Source organism: Arvicola amphibius, chromosome 7, assembly GCF_903992535.2.
Source record: "Arvicola amphibius chromosome 7, mArvAmp1.2, whole genome shotgun sequence".
Taxonomy (NCBI): domain Eukaryota; kingdom Metazoa; phylum Chordata; class Mammalia; order Rodentia; family Cricetidae; genus Arvicola; species Arvicola amphibius.
The window spans coordinates 103,439,626-103,461,470 of NC_052053.1; the positions used below are offsets into that span (position 1 = coordinate 103,439,626).

Sequence of the window (21,845 nt, forward strand, 5' to 3'; positions counted from 1 at the left end):
GGGATCGTGAGAGCACAAGCTGTCTGCTGATGTTTTCTACTGATGAGTTATGGTTTTTGGAAATTTCCAATAACAGAAAAACAAGAATTTGGGACAGGAAGTTCTCAGAAAACAAGGGTCACTTTAGTAGATATAGAGTAGAAGAGCACACAGCCATGCTTTTAGACAGTTTCAGTTCTCTGTGCCAGATGGAATGGTTGGAGAAAGGCAGCTTCAAATCTCAAGGCTGTGGTCAAGATAGCTCTAGCCTCTTTCTCATAGTTGACTTGTCTGTTGTGGGAAGATGGGACACACAATGATTACAGCACTGCCAATAGCCGATTAGTTCTACATATTCCTATGAGGTCAACCTCCACAGAAGAGGCTATTCTCTGACAAGTCATGACTCCTATCCTGCACGCCTTCTGAGTCTGTTGGCTACCATCTGGGGCAGTCTTGTGAGCTGACATGTTGAGTTGGTCAGCACTGCAGGCACATTTACAGATTTTACCAGCACATTATTTCTGCTTTGTGTGTTTTGGGGGAACACAAACACCTGTCTTCTCCTACCTTTTACTCTCTTCCTCCTCTCGCACACCTCCATGTTTCTGCCCTCTCATTCTCTCTCTCTCTCTCTCTCTCTCTCTCTCTCTCTCTCTCTCTCTCTCTCTCTCTCTCTCTCTCTCTCTCTCTCTTTCTCTCTCCTGCTACATTTTTCTTCCTTCTAGCATCTCTAGCATCTCTCTATGTAACTCAGGCTAGCTTTGAACTGACTACATATTCTAGGCTAATTCAAATTCACTGTGCATCATACCTTGACCTGGGTTTAATGGTCCTCCTTTCTCGAGCTTCTGAGTACTGGGAATACAGTTAGGTACCATCATGCCTGGCCCATGACATGACAGTATTTTTCACTGTGCTTGTGTTTAGATCAATGTGCCAGTTAAAAATTAACTCTCTTCAGATACTCTTATCATTGCACAAGGAATTCTATTAAGTTTTGAATGGTGTTCCTCAAATGCTTTTGTTTGAGATTTTATAGCTGTCATAATTGTTCTAGCTGCTTAAAATAGTATTTTTATTAATTCTTTGAGAATTGCAAACAATTTATTTAATCATATTTGCCACTTACTCCTCCCCCTAACTCCTCTGAGATCAACCCCACACCCCCTTACCACCTCTTTTTAAAATTAATTTTTATTTTAGCAATCCAAGGAATCTAATTGTATTATTCATATAACCACAACTGTGTGGTCATCCAAGGTAGTGTGGTCAATCTACTAGGAGTCTTAACCTTAAAGAACCAATTCTCCTTTCCTCAGAAACCATTTGCTGTCAATAGCTCCTCATTAGGGGTGGGGCTTGTGAGTTCCTCCCCCTTCCATTGTCCTAGACACTTTTAATGAGGAGGCATAGCTATCAGGAACCTGGCAGCATTGCTTTCTTATAATTAGAAATTCCTAACTAAACATTACACCAAATGTATCTGTTTGAATCTTAGCATCTATTGTACTTTGTGTTCAGTACTAAAATCTACAAATTAAAGTTAATAGCATTATGTCTAGTTAATGACAATGTCGTCTATATTAGCAAAAAGTGATTATTTTTTATGGCTTATACAATTTCCACATTAGCATAGGTAAATTTATATCTCTAACACTGATCACTGGCTTCATCACGTTTCTGGTATGTAGAGTGAACACTAAGCTGTTTAAACTGACTTCAGAGATAAGGCGGTACATTTAGAAACACAGACGTATGGTCCAAAAATGTATTTTTTTTCCTATAAAAAAATCATCCTTTAGGTGTAAACAGAAAAGTTTTTCCTTCATTTCATCCACCAATTTACTCCCAACTACGCTTGCGTTCCCTTTTCTAAGTGATAGGGATCTAGCAGTGTGTGAGCCTGTAAAACCTCCTGTCTTCATGGAACTATTAAGAGGAACTGTATCAGACATTGTTAATAACAACAAAGAATTCTATATTCAGGACTACTGGAGAGAGAATGTTGCAATGGAGGTAAGAGAATGGACTCATTTCTCTGAGACAAATCCTGGGGAGGTTGATCAAAGGGATTTGGCCACCTGTATTTGCTAAATGATGCTTACCAAAGTTGGGCCTAGAGTCCGTGAAATAGGGAAGGTTCTGTGTGTCTTGGGAAATATTCCCAAAGTCCTTGATCAAGTCGTTCCTGGTTTGTAAATCTGGGAAGGGTTAGGAAAATTACATCTTAGAGGACTTGAGAACAAATTTTTCACTAAAAATTTTGTGTAGGAAATGCTCTGATGAAAAGGAAATCAGGGCCTTGGAATTGAGATGAGACTGGCCTAAAGATTAATCAAGTTATGGCCATCTTGGTTAAAGCGTATAGTCTGTTGAGAGAAAAACACAGTGAACAAGCAAGAAAAATTAAAACAGTATACATACACACACATGTATATATCTTCTCTCTATATATGTGTAGTGCATATATAAATAGATATTGGAATATTCACTCCAAAGTAAAATAATGCAGGACAATAACTCACATAGACAATAACTTGGATGATTAGAAGTTGAACCAGGTAGAAAAGTATGTTGTGGTTAAACGTAGCTGTTGGAGAAAAGAGACCTCAAGTGATAGGCAGTTTACATGGAAAGATGACATTGTTTTAGAGCATAGAAAAAGGAACAATCATAGCTTAGAAAGTAAAATAGGATCCTATATCAATATGACTGAAGAGCCTTTGGCCCAATGCACAGGCAAATTCTAATATTAGGTGAGTGGGTCTAACACTGAAGTTGGTCAGTGGTCAAGGAAGGGAGGGGTGGGATGGGAGACAGGGGTAAAATGTGATCAGAATGGGCAGGAATAAACATGGAATTACTTTATGAGCACATTATTGTCTTCTCTTAACAGTGATATATTTTAAATTATAACCAATGCAAATGCATGAACATATACTGTCAAAATGATCAGTAAGGGGTCAATTTGAGAGAAGTACTTCAGGAAACATGGCTTCTCATCCCGAAGCTCTAGCTGTTTTGGGATTTGCAGATCTTCACCTGACTGTTCTGTTATTAATCTGGCTCGCTCAGTGTTGCCTCAAGTTTTACTCTCCTCTCTACCCCCCTCCTTTAAGTCTGATGATCAATCCTACATCCCAACCTGACTGGAGCACAAAACTTGGAGGTTAAGTCCCTCCCCCTGCCCCCCCTCTCTCAGATGTTCTTTTGTATTAGAGCATTTGGTAGAGGAAATGGCATTCCCCTGTGTGGATGGGTCTCTTTTAGTAGGTTAAGAATCCAAATGGAACAAAGGTGGAGGAATTCCTCTTTCTCCTCTTCCTCCTCCTCTTTTTCCTCTTTTTTTTTTTTGTCTTGATCACGTGATCAGGTATTTCATCTCATTTTGTCTTGCTCAGAGACTAGGATTAATAAGACAGTTCTTATTCTTAGTCTTCACATTTGGTTGGAATTATGCTACTGACTCTCCTGGCTGGGCCTTTGGTTTACAGAGGGTAACACGTGGGACTGTAAAGCCCCTGTAATCATGTGTACTAATTTCCTAAATGTCTTTCTTGACAGATAGATATAAGTAGAGGTCTCTGTAGAGCTGTAGACATGTTTCTTGATGCATGTACTACCTTATACATCTGTAAATATTCCTCTTTTTAGACTGTCTCCATTTTTTCTATAATTTATTTATTTATTTAGCTTAGTAAAAATTTCTGCCTCCTCCCTGCCTCCATTTTTTATTTATTTTTATGGAGCTCTACATTTTTCTCTGCTCCCCTCCCTGCCTCTCCCCTCCCCTCCCCTTCAACCCTCCCCCAAGTTCCCCATTCTCCCAATTTACTCAGGAGATCTTGGCTTTTTCTACTTCCCATGTAGATTATATCTGTGTAAATCTCTCTTAGTGTCCACATTGTTGTCCAAGTTCTCTGGGATTGTGGTTTGTAGGCTGCTTTTCTTTGCTTTATGTTTAAAAACCACCTATGAGTGAGTACATGTGATAATTGTCTTTCTGTGTCTGGGTTACCTCACTCAAAATAATGTTTTCAAGCTTCATTTCCCTGCAAAATTCAAGATGTAGTTATTTTTTTCTGCTGTGTAGTACTCCATTGTGTAAATGTAATTCTAGATGTAGGTCTCCTATTAGCTCTGTTTCCCTGGAAAACTCTAGGTTGTACCCTGTCCTAGCTTTCTTCTTCTTTGCTGTGGTAAAACATTGACCCATAGAAACTTGGGCTGAAAGGATTTGTCTACACTGTACTTTCTTGTCATAGTCATCCTCAAGGGAGTCAGGGCAGGAACTTAAGTAGGAGCCAAGGCAGGGACCACAGTAGAAAGCCATTTACTCATTTGCTGTCCATCACTTGCTCAGCTTGCTTTCTTTTGAATCCCAGGACCACCAGGCCAGGAATGTCCCCTCCCCTACTGTGGTCTGGGCCACCTCTCATCAATCAAGAAATGCCCTACATTCTTGCTTACAGGCCAACTTGATGGAGGCAATTCCTCATTTGAGGCTCACTCTTCCTTAGTAATTCCAGTTTGTGTCAAGTTGATAAAAACCAATAAGTTGCCTATACTTAACTTCTCTACTTTTTATTTGCTTACATAGCTAATTGTAATAGCTTTGGTCTTTTTCTGTTTCAAATTTCATTGCCTGTTACTTTTTTCTGCCAGCATTTCTTGGACCAATTATCAGTGCTATGTAGCAAGAATCCCAACTTCCTTGATGAAGAGAATAGCTATGACAAGTCTCTAAAGTCTCTTTAGTTCAGACCTGGAAGATGAGTAGGAATTCATGAGGCAAAAGAAGCAGTTGGAAGGTTAGAGAAACAGTTTTAAACAGGATACTTAAAATTCCCTCAGGGGAAAGAGAATACAGCATTTTTGAGGGAAGGGAAGGGAAGGAGTCCTTTATGAATAGAGTAGAGAGAGCAAGAGACAGCTGTAGAGTGGGAAGGTGGGCAAAGGCAGGCTGTGGTACAGAGTTTAGATTTGATCATAAAGCCTGAAACTCTATTGAAGAAGGATTTCAAGCATCTTCCAACTTTGTTGGACAAAGCATATAATATACATATGATAAAGCAAAGGTTTTAGTTAATATACCTCACTGTAGCCTGCATATTTTGAACAGGCTTTGTATTTGTTGTTGACCTAGTGGATATTAAAGTCTCTTCTCAATGAGAAGCATGAAACATGTTGGTAAATTATTGTTGCAAAATGGAACCATCCCTTTCTTTACCTGTTGTATATATGTATTTATGTACATATGAATCATCTATCTATCTATCTATCTATCTATCTATCTATCTATCTATCTATCTATCTCTGCAAGTCACTGTGATTCAGTAAGAATACAAATTGTCTAAAGCTAGTGTCATTTACAAGTCATTTAAATTCAGATCCCCTACTGAAGGATGCGGCTAATGCTTGGAGTAATTAGGATTATTTCCCTATGGAGCTCTTGGTAGCATGAGTCAGAGAAATAAGTTCGGAATAGAAAGTAGGCGATAGAATCTGTTATCCGGGTTAGAGGTTCAGATAACAAATGTAGTTTGCAATTTTCTCTCAGTCTTTCAATTGCACTCTACGAAAAAAAATGGAAATGGACTATGGAGTCATTCATGTATAAAATCTATTTCGAATAAGAGCCCAGTACTTATGAAACAAAGCTTATTATTGTTTTGTGGTTTCTCTCCAGTTGCCTAATGTAGTTTACTTGTGAAAATTGAATATCTATTAATTATTTATTACAATATCAATGCTGGATGAGTCAGAAATTATTATGAGAGATTTATATACTTATTATTTTATCCCTTTCTTGGTGTACTAATTTTCCGATAAACATTTGAGTGCCTGCTATGTGCCCAAATACTACAGGCTGACTTGTGGGTTCCAGAATGAAAATAATATCATGGGCACGCACAACCACAAAGGCAAATAGCAGGATGGAAATGTGTAGGCCCTTTTGAGGTTATGTAATGAAGTGACCTGCTCTAAATAGGGACGGAATGGTTCTCTGAGGAGATGATGACTGGGCTGAGCTGTAAAGTATCAATAGAGCCATGTAGGCTAAGGACAGGGACATGAAAGACTTGTGGAACATTCCATCTAGAACTAATGACAAATGCCCAGTCCTCATGAGAGGAAGCCCCGTCTATTCAGTGGTTCAGGAGTAAGACGGTAAGGGAACAGAACAGCGGTGGAGATTGATGCTGGAGGGGTAAGCATGGGCTAGATCAAGGCTGAAAAGTTTGGAGTAAATCCTATCTGTGATGGTAATCTGTCAGTGATTCTGACAATGAAACCGTTTTTATAATGTTCACAACAGGATAAATGTACTCAAATAAATGCCTTGAAGCTTTAGAAACCCTTCTAGGTGTAGGAGAGCAGCTCATATCGTGGTGACAGTCGAGATGGAGAAGAGTAGATGTTTGAGGGATCCTTAGGGGTCAGAACTAGTAAAATTTAAAGGTAAGTTAGGAGAAAGGGATGTTAAAAAAGATGACAAGGATACTCCTTGGTGATTTCTTAATTAGACAACATCTTTAAGACAGGGAAAGTGGAATAATATTATTTTTACTGAGAGCTATATAAAGTGTTTACATGTCTATGGGAAAATATAATTGAATGAGGAATGGTTAGTGCTAGAGCAGAGACAGTTTAAAATACAGGTAGTAAATGAAGTTAAAAATTATATGGCATAGTTGCTTGGTAGTTGAGAAATGCATTAAAGGTAGCTAGTGAATTTGTACTAAAAACAATCTTCTCTAAGGTATGGCTTCCTGAATAATTCTTATTCAGGTCTACAGAAAGCTGGTAGTTGGTGAGGATGCAGATTTTGATAGAGAGTATAAGAAGTACTAAGGATTTTCTAGTGTTGATGTTATTAAAATCATGGTGCTGCATAATAAGAGAAATAGAGATTTCAGAGGGTTGAGAGTTTGAGGGAAAATATCTGTTTCCTGGCTGGAATGGAACGGTTGCATTTTGTATAACTGTACCACTGAACTTAACAGAAAAGAGCATGTAATCCAACAGAAGGATTTTTCAATCCAAGGTTATGGAGGCTGCAGCAGATATGATGTGTTTCATGTGTGCCTATTCATGGGCAATGCTGCGAATTGGGAAAGTTGTTGCAGATAAATTGGCAGACGACCCCTGATGCTAAATTATTGAAAAAACTGTTTGCATGGGTACCATTTAAAGTAATGATGAGATTTTAGGCAAGATTAGATTTCCAAAATACTTTCAAGTTTTGTGTAGTCATAACTTCGAGTTCCTTGTTTTGGAGAACTGATTATTATGAATCCCTGCAAATTATGGTGATATCATGTCTTCTGATGTAATGATACCTAATATATATGTATAGTCTCAATTTGCAGGCCCATGTGTCTTACCTCTTTGGTGATTTGGGTTTAAAACTATTGTATCAGATAGGCATTTTCTCTGCAATTCAAGTATTTTTTTTAACTTGTAAGTGATTAGTCTGTGGTTTAAATAAGTAGCTCTGAACTGGGCTGTTTGGGCTTATGTCAGGCAAGTTCACCTATATCTCACTAGCTAGCTACTGAACTGACTGCTGCTGAGGTGGTGGAACTCAGTGATGCAAAGTTTACTTCTGTCACGCTTCTATGGCCTCTCATCCTTCCAAAGCTTAGCTGATCTTTCTCACATAGTAACTGGGTTGGCTTCTAAGGCCATGAGTAGAATTGTGCAAGGGATTTGTGGTCAAGGTTTGGAACTGATACAATGGCATTGACATCACATTCTGCTGGATGGAACATGCCAGAAGACTGGCTCAGATTCAATGGCTCTAAAAGAAATTCTATCTGTTAAAGGGAGGGTTGCAAATCGCTTTGCAGGGGAGAACTGATATAGGAAGAAAAATAATCCCAGGTGTTTTTTTAAATGATCTGTCCCAGAATTCTGTGTTGCAATATAAGTGAAAAGCCATGCAACAGGGCACGGTGTCTAAATTTCTGTTCTTTCGTTCTCCTTTCATTTTCATGTAATATTTTTATTATTATTAATTATTATTCACAGGAAAGTCTTTTGATTATTCTTCTTATGTTTACACAACAAGGAAAGGAAGGAAGAAAGGAAGAAAGAATATTGGCTGAATTACTTCCCTAATATTGTTACCATGATCAACTGAATAAATCGATGCGTGTTTTAGATATTTTTATCACTGCAAGAACTTGTTCTCAGTAGTTGTTAATGTGGAAATCCAGAAAACAAGGGAAGAGTTAATAGCATGTGGATTTCTCTTGTTCTAGGATGTTCCTTGCTCTACTATAGCCTTGGGGAGGTGGGCTTATCAAGAAAGGAAACTGGAAGTCTTTGAATATAAGTCAGTAAAAGTATCCAGTATTATCAGAGGAGTAAAATTAAATTAAATCCAATTTGTGGCCCATTGTAAAGGCCATAGGAATGAACCATAAGATTAGAAAATGCTTTGCTTTAGATGCAGAGTTTAGCTGGTCCTGCTTTCTAGTAATAGAGTGAGTGAGGAATCATTCATCTGAACCCAACACCATGGGGTGTGTCTTCCAATGTACTTTAGGAAAAGCACATCAGCATTAGGGATGCGGCTGATGGAACTTCACAAAGCAAACCCACCCTGTCACTCCTCCTCCCCCAACAATGAAAGCTAATATCCTCACTTCTAACCACATAGAATAATTTGGCTTCTTTTTGAAGTTCACATAAGTGGAATCATATAGTATATACCCTTTGGTGTCTTATTGATTTTGTTTACTATGATATTCTTATACATATTCCTGTTATTAAGTATAATTTTAGTTTATTTTTAGATAGTACTCCACTGACTGAAGATAGTATACCATATCCATTCATCTGGGATGGACATTCGGCTTTAGGTTATTCTGAGTTTTTATTTGTACTGATTGCATAAGATTCATTTTGATACGAAATAAGGAAGAATTTCTAAACAAAACAACTTAGTTATTTGTCTATTACTTTGGATAACAGTTTCTGATTAGATAAAACAATGAATGAGTTGAATACTCAATGCAAGTTCAAAGGCGAAGCCTGGCATTGCCTTGGGTAGCATGAAGTGCACTATCAGCTACACACAGAAATAGTGGGAAGTGACATGTAGTGCAGACAAGGGTGGAGATGTGGTCATTAAAGCCCAGAAGAAGAGTGCATTTACTCTTAGGTGCCTGATGAGGCCTGAGAGGATGTGTTAAGTGCTGGTGTTTAGCTAAAGTTTCGGATTGTTTAGACTCTGTGGGCTATGTGGACAGGAAGATTGCAAAGCAAGCATTTGTTGTGAATGTGTTAAGAGAATGTGTTAAGAATCTGGACAGCTGTATGGTGCTCACACTGCTTGCTTGCTGTGACCTCGAGGTCTCTCTGCCATCCTGTGAGCAATGAAGGTCAGAATCCCACTGGCATAAAATGAAATGGCTTGCTATGTGTCCCAGGACTATGTGCCTCCACAGACCTTTCCCTGTGGACTTTTGCTATGACTGAGCCCTGCCAAGGGGGCTTAGGAATGTAATCTTTTAGGCATGCCCTGTAGAGAATTCTCAAATAAGCCAGCTTTCAGTTGAGTGCATGCTGTCTTGGCAAAGTGAGTTTCAGAATGAGCAAGGAGTCTAACACCGGATTGTTCATGTTTATTCTTAGATAAACTATGTGAACTTCATGAAATGACTGAACTTTTCTGGACCATGTTTTCATGATACTTATCACATAGAATTGTTTTGGAGAATAAATGATTTCACATATGGAAACCGCTGCCAACAGTACCAAATGCATGGTATTCATTGTCAGCTAGTCTATCTTTTTGAAGCAGCAGTAAATGGTCCAGCTTTTTGCTTGGCTGACTGCATAAGGTGCTGTGGATGTCTTTGGTACATCCTTCCATTCATGTCATTCCAAGCATGAACCAGATTGCTCGTCTTAGGCTTGTTCAGAATGAACTCACCCTCACTCATGGCCTGTGTATTAGAACATAGCTGTAACCTGCTCAGTCTCTGTTTCTTTAGCTCCTTCCCCATTTCTCAAAGTCCATGGCTTTTAGTTATTTTTCTGCAATCCTCTGGTGAGGAACACACACACACACACACACACACACACACACACATATTTAAGGGGCACAGTATATAGAACATGTGGCCCGGTCAGTGCAGAGATAGTGAGAATTTTTCTTTCATATATATTGATGAACTCTTTTCTTACAACGCAAAGTTCCACTGACTGCTTCTTCTCCACATTATGCTGTCAGGTCAGTTTGTTAGCTATAACTAAAGGACTCTGGATCCATCCCTACATTTGCTTTCTCTAAAATTTACTCCTTCATTTATTGACTGTATTGACTGCTTAATGCAAGTTCCACTGCCAGGATGGTAATTGACGATGGATACTCTTCAAGGAGTCTATAGTTTCCTGGCATGTCATGCATGGAGAGATTTGTAATAAACTGTGCTTGTGACAATTGTTTTACTGCAGATGTGCAAAGAGTGCATGATCACACAGAGCTAAACTCTCAGTTCTCAATGGGAAGAGAAAGTGAGAGAGTGGCCATGAGAATAGCGGAGGGGAGAATATTTGCCATGTCATAAGAGCCTAGCCACCAAGAAAATGGGAGGGAAGGATTATCTAAGTAGAGGAAATGAACCAGTTGCAACATGGCATGGAGCAGCCTGGGATTCTGGCCACTGTGCCAAGTAGATCCTGCAACTGCCTGGCAATCCCACAGAGGAATTGCTGGGGTGGATGAGGACCAGGCCATCAGGGATTCACATGTTATAGTGGGGAAGTAATAGTTAATCCCAATGAATAACAAGTTAGTAGAAAATGGTTTTAGGTCAGAAAGGGAGACGATTAGACAGCTGTATCTTTTAAAGACTCTATGCTGGTAGCTTGTACAGTGTGATATGAGACCTATAGGAAGGGAGGAGTCACACGAGTGCAACAAATACAGCAGTATCAACAATGTGCAGTGCAAATCAAAACATGAATCCATGACTGAGGTATGGCCATAGGAGCAAGCAAGAAAGGAATGTTATGATAGATTTGTTGTGTGGGTAAATGTCACTCTCTTAAACACTTTGAGCAATGAACAGCCTGAAGCATGTAAAACTGATCTATCAGAAAGAGGAAAGAGTTGGGGCTGAGAGACCAGGTAGGTGACAATGATGTATATTACAGGACAAGGGGTAAGGGACTGAGTTGGGAGAATGAAGCATCCCTGTCCCTTTCAGACCTTTGAAACCCACTGGGGCATCCACATGGAAATATATAGTAGGCATTTGCCTCTTGTTTAAAAACTCAAGAGTGATTTCTGTTGAGTATTTGGAGAAGAAGTCTTGGGAGGCCATCCAATCCTATGAATAAGACCAATGAGACCCTAAAAGGGTTAGGGGTACTATGATGAGAACCCCAACTCAGAAAAAATCATGGAGAAAGGTAACCTTCACGTGAAAGATGATTTTTGCAAAGTATGTCAGTTGGAGAGTTAGTTAAAAGCAAGTTAAAAAAGACAGAAAGATTGTTAATAGAACCTATGGTCAAACCTATGTTTGCGAAGCATTATGTATCTTCTAAGTGAAGCTGCACCAGGCTGTGGAAAACATGCTTCTGAGTAAGTGGCCCTGACAGGAGTTGTGGTTCAGGCTGGCCTGATTTCTTTTGGATCAATTCTCTCTTTCTTTGGGACTCCAATCTAGTGGATTCTAATCTGTACATTCTAGCAGGAGCTGGTGGCAATGTATTAGTTCAAATGGGGCAAAAATATCTCCTGTCTTTTTCCTTTTATTTTTAATGGAGAAGAATTCAAGCAGAAATGGTTTTTTATCTGTGCAGCATTTAAAGAGTAGCCCCACCCTTTCTTCACAAATTCAAACTCCCTGAAAAGACAGTAAAGACAACAGCATTTCAAATTTTAAAAAAATTGAACTCTGAGTTTTCATGCATTTCAGTAATGAGTTCCTTCAAATTCCCAGGGTATTTATCTTAATGTCCCCAGTGCTCACCCAGAGCCTGGCATACAGATGGGCTCCATAAGCCCTTATTTTCTTTCCTGTTTACAATTATACATCTCTGTATTTGAGCATTCCTGAGCTGTCTTGAATCTTCTTAGTTTATAACATTGATACCTCTGTATTGTGCCTGTCTTTCTTCTTAATATTCTTTCCTTTCTTCCCTCCCTCCCTATCTTCCTTCCTTCCTTCCTTCCTTCCTTCCTTCCTTCCTTCCTTCCTTTCTTTCCTTATTTTTTTCTGTGTTTATATGTCCATGTTTGTGTATATATCGAGGAACTGCTCCCACTCAAACACTGCCTACCTTATTTTCGTTTTATTTTATATTTTGTGATAGGGTCTCCCACCGGAAACTGGATCCAGCTGTTTCTGCCTCCCCAGTGCTGTGATTCACCACACCTCACCTCTTCTACATGGTTTCTAAGGGTTGAGCTCAGGTTCTGCACACTGGAGCAGCAAGCACTTTACAGACTGAGTTGTGCCCTCAGCCCTAATTCAATTCTCTTAACTACCAAAAGTTCAGTATCTTATTTTCACTCCAAATGTTCAAGTGAGATGGGAGTTTATTTCAAGGCTGTTTCTATGTCACAGCATCTGAGAGCTGGCGAGTGGAATCGAGGCCAGCCTAAAGAAAGCCAGGGGGAGTTGAGCTGCCAGAATGACCAGCTACTTCTCACGTCTTCAAGATCTGTTGCTTCTGCATCTTGTGTTCTGGTTTCCCTTTCTTTTCAGAATTTTCATGGTAAAACAAAAGTAGAATAGAGCAGATGCATTCCCCCCACTTAAATGTCACGAGCTTCACCATTCTGGGATTAGAGTCTTGTTATTGTCATCTCTGTTCCGCCTCATCAGTCCCTCTGTTGGACAGAGTAGGTGATAGTGGCCACTCTCTCTACCATCTGGAAAACAGAAGTCATGGTAAAGAGGTCATGGCCTTTACTTGATTTTCAGGTGAGAGCATCCCAGGCCATTGCTTTAATATTCCTCTGTTTTACAATCTGTACCAGGATGCATTTTTCCTGCCTCTTCACCCCATCCCCAGGTAGCCTATCATATGCTTCCCGAAAAAGTGATTATGGGACCTTTCTTGATTTTGATAAATTTCTCAACATGTTGTGAATGTCTTGCTGCTATTCCTCTGGATATTTTCTCTATGACTATTACTAGAGGGTGAAGGAAGTTTGGCGTCTGTGTACCAACCCTAGGTTTACATGTTTATCCAGGCTGGGACAGGACATAGTGGAAACAATGATGATCTTTGCTTCTTGCACCCAAATGCACAGAAGAGTTTATTGTTTTCTTGCTGGGGAGACCGGGTTTCCTTATTCAGAAGGTGTAGCTTCACCACCTAGACAGTAAGGAATAAATGGAAACTTTTGTAGCAAGAGAAAAGGAAGAGCTTGGATTGACCACCTCTTTATCTACCTTGTGCAGAGGGCATTGGGAAATTGTACTTCTCTTAGATTGAGCAGTTCCTAGCTAATGAAAACTTGTTTCACAGTGAGTAAATTTTGAAAATATTTTATTCCTGGCTAGGATGGAATTTGCATTTTAAAGAAAAATATTTATCATTTCGGCTTTTTCTTGCTTACTTATGATTGGAGTTTTTTTATTTGTATGTTTTTTATATAACTGGATAGACAAATTCATAAAAGTAGCCTATTATATTGTTTCCTAATGTCATTTTTTTTATTATTTGTGCAGGGAATCAGCAGTCTCTTCAGTTCTTTAAAGGTGGTGCGCCTCTTACGCCTGGGCCGTGTTGCTAGGAAACTGGACCACTACTTGGAGTATGGAGCTGCAGTCCTCGTGCTCTTGGTGTGTGTGTTTGGATTGGTTGCCCACTGGCTGGCTTGCATCTGGTACAGCATTGGAGACTACGAGGTCATTGATGAAGTCACCAACACCATTCAGATAGACAGCTGGCTCTACCAGTTGGCCTTGAGCATTGGGACTCCATATCGCTACAATACCAGTGCAGGGATCTGGGAAGGAGGACCCAGCAAGGACTCTCTGTATGTGTCCTCTCTCTACTTCACCATGACGAGCCTTACAACCATAGGATTTGGAAACATAGCTCCGACCACAGATGTGGAGAAGATGTTCTCAGTAGCCATGATGATGGTTGGCTGTAAGTACCTCTTTTCTCTCTCTGTTAAAAATGATTTCAGTCTGTGAATCTTCTTTTTTCTGGTTCTAAACTCTGACGGGATTGAAATGATCTACTTTTTCTTAAAGGTTTTAATTGAAACCATTTGCAATTGGTTTACTTTTGATTCAGCCCTAGGAAATAAAAATGCAAGGAATGTCTTTCATTCTTTAGAATGCATTAGCACATGAAAAACAGTGTGGGGAGGATGATAGAAAACTCAGGCTGGAAAGTCTGTGATTGGATTCCATGCATGGTGTTGTACCTGGCAGCTCTGGGGAAGGAACTAGCTCTGATATCTAGACAGGAGGAGTCTGGCACATTCCGTAGGTTTTGTTGGCAGTCAGAGTTCTCAAAAAGCAGATGGGATATGATGTAAGACCATAAGTTAGGAAATATTTTAGTCAATAACTGAATTTCTGAATTAAAGTGGACTTCAGGATACAGTGTGATGCATTCTTTTTAATCATGAAGACTAATGAAACGAAATTTGTAAATGTCTTTTGACAAACACTGTAGTCAGTTGAGCTTGTGACAGAGAATGAAAGGAAGGACTGGTGAACTGGAGACCTTTAGCATTGACAAGGGTCCAAGAATCAGTATGCAAGCCTGTCTATGGTGGCTTGGTGATGTTCTTGAAAGTGGAATGCAATTTCAAAGAGCTAAAGACCATATGCTCTGTCCCTACATTCTGGCTGAATGGCATCAGAGTTCCAGACACGAAAGTGGTGCAAACGTTAGATGCTGTTTCAAAATGTCTCGAAGGAAAGTTTTCAGGCATTCCCACCTTCAAGCTGGCCCATGTGACTCATTCAAGCCTAGTTCAGCTACCTAGAGTAACTTTTAAGAGTGCTGTGTTGAAGATGAGACCACTATTAACATACATGATAGCCATTGAAGTCATTATCATTGATGTTTCTTTCTTCTTTGTTTCTCCCTTGTGGCTCCAAATTACAGAGCTTCAGATATGGGCATTCACGAGAAAGATTTGGAAGTTGAGGGTCATTGGTTGGCCTGAACAGTGAGTAACTTGAGTCTAGGCCTTCATACTTTAGTGTGGGGAAGCTACTAGAGTACCAGTGTTAGCAAGTATTCAGTTCCCCACTGTAATCATCATGTAGAGAACTATAGAGACAAGAATACCCAGGTTCTAAGTGTGGATTGGGGTTTCAGTGAAGGGGGCATTAGAATACAAGTGTCATCAATTCCAGGGGCCTTCAGGGGGAACATATTCTACATACACAGAGATGTCCCATGATGAATCCATGATAAAGTAAACTGATACTCATATCAAAAAGATATTTGGGCAATGATGTGATAAAGAAAACATTCTGTTACATGTAGAATTCAACACTATGCTGCTTTTACTGCTTAGGAAATACATGATTGATTCTTATGCAGACCTAGAATTTGGTAACCTTTTTATTTTGAATAATGACCATGTGTACTGCCCGAACTTCTGCTCACTGTGAAGATTTCCCTTTGTCAGGGTCTTTCAGCGTTATCCTAGAAAGGGGTTGTAAGGCTGCAGCTGTCCACTTCTGAGTGGTGCCTACAGTAAAATAGGCCCTAGTCTCCTCCACAATCAATCCATCACAGGGAACACCCCATGAGGTAATTGGTGCATGCTTGGCAGCAGACAGCATTGTAATGGGAGTAGAAACCATAAGCATTTGGCCAACTTCTTCATGTCACTTGCTTGTGCTCTGAGAACCTGTTCATACCAAATCATGTATATACCACTTCCATCTGATAACAGATTGCTGTTGTACACATGGTACTCTAGGGATTGATGGATCAGATAGCACCCAGCTAATAAAGGGCATCCAAGGTCTCACAGTAGCTTGGTGACCCATTGCCAAAATCCAGTTTCTACAAAGGCCCAAGAGCTGTCTCTCGAAAGGGAGAATAGTTATCTGCAGATGGTGGTAGAACCTTGCTCTAAAGGCTCTAAACAGCATCCCTACTTGACACTGATACCTCAAGTACCATTGTGAATTTATTGGATCATATGGTCCAAGTGGTAGAGCAGCCTGCAAAGCAGCCTGGACCTGTTGAAGAACCTTCTGTTCCAGGACCCACTCAAAACTAGAAGCTTTCTGAGTCACTTGGCATATGGGCCAAAATAACACACCCAAGGGAGGAATGCATTATCTCCAGAATCCAAATAAGCCTACTAAATGTTGTACTTCTCTCTTAGTGGTAGGAGGAGCCAGGTATGATAACTTATCCTTTACCTTGGAAGGAATGTCTCCGAAGGTCCCACATACTGGATTGCTAAGTATCTCAATGAGGTAGAAGGCCCTTGAAGTTTGATTGGATTTACTTCCTATTCTCTGATGTGTGTGTACATTGCTAATGAGTTCAAAGTGGTTGCCATCTCCTTCTCACTTGGTCTTGTGGAAGGAGCGGCAGGCTGTGTCCCGCCACCCGGCTAGCTTTACCCAAAATAATCACACGGAAACTGTATTCATTTAAATACTGCCTGGCCCCTGGCCCATTATCTGTAGCTTCTTATTGATTGATTCTCATATCTTACTTTAACCCATATTTAGTAATTTATATAGCACCATGAGGGGTGGCTTACCAGGAGAGATCTTAACCTGCGTCCATCTCAGAGAGGAGAAGCATGGCGACTGCATATGTCAACTGCCTGAAGCGTCTCCCCACTCCTGCTACCCAGCATTCTGTTCTGTCTACTCCGCCTACCTAATTTTCTGCTCTCTTAAAGGGCCAAGGCAGTATCTTTATTAATAATGAAAGTAACACATAGACATTCCTCCATCATGGTCCAGTCAGCATAATGTTGTCAATATAGTGAACCAATGTAATATTTTGTGAAAGAAACAGATGATCAAAATCTCTTTAAACTAAGTTATGACACAGGGATGGAGAGTCAATATAGCTCTGAGGTAAAAACATAACAGTTTCATGCTGGCCTTGCCAACTGAAAGCATATTGCTTCTAGTTGTCTTTATGGACAGGAACTCAGAAAATGTCATTTGCTAGATCAATAGCTGCATACCATGTACCAGGAGATGTGTTTAGGTGCTCAACTAAGGAGACGACATCTGGTAGAGCAGCCACAATTGGAGTCACTACTTGATTGAGTTTTCAATAGGCAGCGGTCATTCTCCATGATCTACTTCTTGTAAACAGAGACTGCACTTTTGATTTCTGGCCGCCCAGACCCAAATTATGACACAGAAACTATGTTAATTACAACATTGTTTGGCCAATGGTTCAAGCATATTCCTAGATAGCTCTTATATCTTAAATGAACCCATTTCTACTAATCTCTGTATTTTCACGAGGCTGTGATTTACCAGTAAGGATCCCGTGTCTTTTGCCTTCAGCAGCTACATGGCTAGAGTCTGCCTGACGCTTTCTTCTTTCTCCCTGCATTCAGTTTAGTTTCTCCACCTACTTATATTCTTCCCTGCCATAGGCCAAAGCAGTTTCTTTATTAACAAATGGTAATAACTTATATTCATAGCATACGGAGAAGAATCCCACATCAGCCTATCTTCTGCATTGACCAGATAGGAGAAATAAATGGATACGTGGTGGGAACCACCACCCATGCATCTTTTAAGTCCTTAATGGTGGCACTAATTCCTGCAGTTCCTCCAGGAATGCAACACTGGTTTTGATTCAGTTTACTCTTCTCTTTGGCAGAGGCAACTCTAAAGGGTCCATGTAGTCTAGTCTTTCTAACCATAATATGCCCCTCTCTGCATGACTGGGAACCAATGTGAAAATTCTGCCAACTTCTAAGAGTACCTATCCCAATTAAACATTCTAATGTGCAAGTATGTTTGTGATTTATTAACTTGGACTCCTTTTGAATATTTCTAGTTTGAAGGTATTACAGATAAAGGTATTTGTACCTGTGCAAAGAGATTTTTATATGGACATAAGTTCTTAATTCTCTGTAATAATGTCCAGAATTATCAGTATATATATATATATATATATATATATATATATATGTATATATACTAGTAAATATCAGTATACATATACTAAATAATATATATATGAACTTGCCAAACTCTTCTTCAGGATGGGTAGCCTAGAATGACACTTTATAACACAATCAAAGTAAAATAAAGACAGTGTAGAAGTTGAAACACAATCTTATTTCCTTTGTTCCTCAAATCCCAAGGCTGGGAAGCATCCTGGATTCCTGATTTTCTCAAATGTTATATCCACTTACAACAAAACCCTTTGATTTGACCTTCAAACTACATTTAATTGCTTCTCTGTGCTTCCACAGCTTACCACCTAAGACCAAATCAATGTTGTTGATAGCACAGACCATTGGCGTAGTCTTCTACATTTTCCTTCTATTGCTATTGCTGCCCTAGAAACTCTGTTTAGTGACCCCTTTAAAGTAAATATACAGCACCATTCTTCAGCACAGATGTCTCCAATGTACACAAACAAAACCTACATTACGTACTGTTTCCTCATGCACATAGAAATTTATTTTATTTTCTTTTTATTTTTTCTTTAAGAATTTCAAACAATGTGTTTTTGATAATATTCACATCTCCAGTCCCTCCCAGGTCTGATGGCTATTCTTGGTTGTTGACTGCATCTGGAACTACCTAAAACCCAGGTGGCTGGGTACGCCTGTGAGGGATCATTCTTAATTAAACAATTGCAGTGCCATACCTACGACTGTAGAAGCTTCCTAAAATAAATATGTAAACTGATATAAAAAGTGTTGAAATGGAGTTACCCTAAGCTTGACAACAATGGCTCTGTTTGATACCTCAGACTAACAAATAAAAATCCCCAGGGATTTTTTTTTTATGCCAGGGATGCATTACTTTTTCAGGTGTTGTTGGCTAGTGAGGTCCCATAGATGCCCAAATAATATAGGCTGTTGTCAATGCTATTGGAGCTGATAATAAGATCCTATTGTTTAAGACACAATTTATTTGAGTCACACAAAACATGGAGATATCAAGGTAGTACTGATAGGGAAGTATCATTCCTACTGGCAAGCTTTCATAATGGTGGGAGGTGCTACCCATGTTACCAAAGGAGGAGAGTGATCATCAGTCTTGCCCAACTGTGAATCCTGGGAGCTACAAAAACATCTGACCTGGAAAGACATGCTCACTGGTGCAATGGTGGCATCAGCACTCTGGGAGTACTTCAATCTAATTGGATATCAGTTCCATCTCACAAGAGAAAACCAATTCTTGGCACCATTGTCAGGTCAAGAACCTGTGGTTGATAGGTCATAGCCTTAGTGGAGAACCTACTACTGTTACTATAATAAATGGGCATACTCCTAATGACTGAGATGCAGGTTAATGCATCTCAGCCTCCATCAGAGAAGTTCTTGCTTTCAGTAGATATTAATTACCAAGTCCATGTTTACTGGTGAGATCATTCCTACCTTACTCCCTATATTTTCTATTTCTATTCTTCTTGCTAGTGTCTGTTTTCTCTTAGCTCATGCTAGGTTTCTAGCTATCTTTGAGCACTTCAAGCCAAATCTATTACCCTCTACTTATAGTACTCACCTCCTTACCTAGTGTTGTGTGATATTATTTCTGGGGAGAGAGGAGCAAATACCTACTCACTGTAGATAGAGAACTGTTGGTAGCCCAACGTATAGATACCATCAAAGTCTAACTTGATGAACCAATAAGTTTTATTGGTATTACAAATAGAAAGATGGATGAGGAATTACTTAAAAGAGTAAACATAAATGACTCAAAGACAGTTGTGCCACCAATATTCTACCCCTTAGCATGGGTGACACCTCACAAAAAATGAAAATCTGAAGCACACTGCACAACTTGCAGGCAGCTCAGCCGGTTGGAGGAGGGTAACCTTTTCAAGTATCTTAATTTGTTTGAACTTCCTCCAGGCATCAACTAGTCTTTCCTTCTAGAACATTTGGCTGGTCTCTGCTTATTTCAGTCAACTTGGCTGGTCTGAGAGTATTGCTCAGTTATCTTTGCAGCTTCTAAGTGCATGCAGAGGAAAGGGACTGGTGAATCTAGCCACTTTAAGAGACTTCTTGAAGATATTGAGTTGTTTATTTCCTGAGCTTAAGGTTTCCCCTCAGGATGAAATGTTTCATCTCTCTAGAACGTTTGGTTTCTTAAAGGTCTTCCCTTGAGATAAAAAGTATAATCCCAGAAGAAACTACCATACAACACCTATACCCTGAATTTTTGTAGGTCCCAAATGAGTCATGTTTTCATAAGTTTCCTTAAAGCAACCCTACAGAAACTACCCCAGCGAACATCAGTCACTACCTTCTCCACCATGCACCCATGTTCTTTAAAATTCTTGAGAACTGAAATTGGGTTTATCACGTTTCACTTTTCTTTAAAAATGTCAGCTTCTCATGAGTAGGGCCTTTGGTTACTGCTTTCTACTTCTTCACCCTCAACCCCTGAACAATTCCTAACCATTCTTTGCTTGAGCCTACTGAACTGCACAATTAGTGATGTAGAAGAGGACCCAGATTGGGCTTTGATGAAAATCACTGACCAGGGAGACATGCACTCTCAGTCTTGGCTCTGATTCTTCTGTGAAGTTTGCAGTCAGTTTACCTACTGATGTGGGATTTCTCTTTGTATGCTGTGATTACCATTAATGAATAAAGAAACTTAGGACTTAGGTAGGTGGGGAAAACTGTAGTGATGAGCAGCAGGCTGCGTTCCTGTGTTCCCGCCGCCCTGCTCCTGGACGCCTGGCTAGCTTATGCCCCGAAATAACAACACACAAACTGTATTCATTTAAACACTGCCTGGCCCATTAGTTTCAGTCTCTTATTAGCTAATTCTCACATATCTTGCTTTAACCCACATCTAATAATCTATGTAGCACCACGAGGTGGTGGCTTACCAGGAAGATTCTAGCATACGTCCATCTTGGGCCAGAGCTTCATTGCATCTGACCCAGAGAGGAGAGGCATGGCAATTGCCTGAGGCCTCTGCCTCACTCCCAGCATCCTGTTCTGTCTACTCCACCCACCTAAATCCTGCCCTATCAAAAAGCCAAGACAGTTTCTTTATTAACCAATGAGAGTCCTCCATCAGAAAACTAAGCTGAATGCTGGGAGAAAGAAGGGCAGAGTCAGGGAGAAGCCATGGAGCTGCTGCCAGAGTCAGACATGCCAAAACTTTGCCAGTAAGTCACTGTCATGGGGCGATACATAGATTAATGGAGATGGGTTTAATAAATATGTAAGAGTTATCCAATAAGAAGCTAGAGCTAATGGGCCAAGTAGTAATTTAAATAATACAGTTTCTGTGTGATTATTTCATGTCTGAGCTAGCCAGGCGGCTGGGAACCAATAAGTGGTACCTTCTCCAACAACCTACATTTGTTTGTCTTTGGGATTCCAGAAGCTCTGGTAGCTGTTTTGGCCCAAGTCTCTCATTTGGCATGTTTGTATAAGGTCTAGGAAGACAACCAGTAGACACACCACCAGTACTCTCTCCCTTCACTCTACCTCTACATCTACCTCTGTTGGAAATTTTCACCTAGTTCCAGTTGGGTTTTCAAAACTTTGATTTAGAGTTGATTCTATTTTATTCTCTATGCTGTATGTGGATGATTATATCTGCAAGACCTAGATCTTCTTCCCACTCATCATTAGTTTCTGTCTAGTTTTAAGTCTGGTCATCTTCTTCCTTGGGTTTCTGCTATCTCGTTTCAATGCATGAATAGAT

The 21,845-nt window shown here is 39.9% G+C and overlaps 1 protein-coding gene across 1 annotated transcript in view; it reads left to right on the top strand.

Moving 5' to 3' along the window:
- The window catches only part of Kcnh5 (potassium voltage-gated channel subfamily H member 5), a 286,746-nt gene that overhangs the window by 70,509 nt on the left and 194,392 nt on the right, over positions 1 to 21,845 (top strand). The window contains exon 7 of the mRNA XM_038337552.1: positions 13,689 to 14,115. Within this exon, the coding sequence (XP_038193480.1) occupies positions 13,689 to 14,115 (427 nt within the window). The remainder of the gene's footprint in view (positions 1 to 13,688; positions 14,116 to 21,845) is intronic.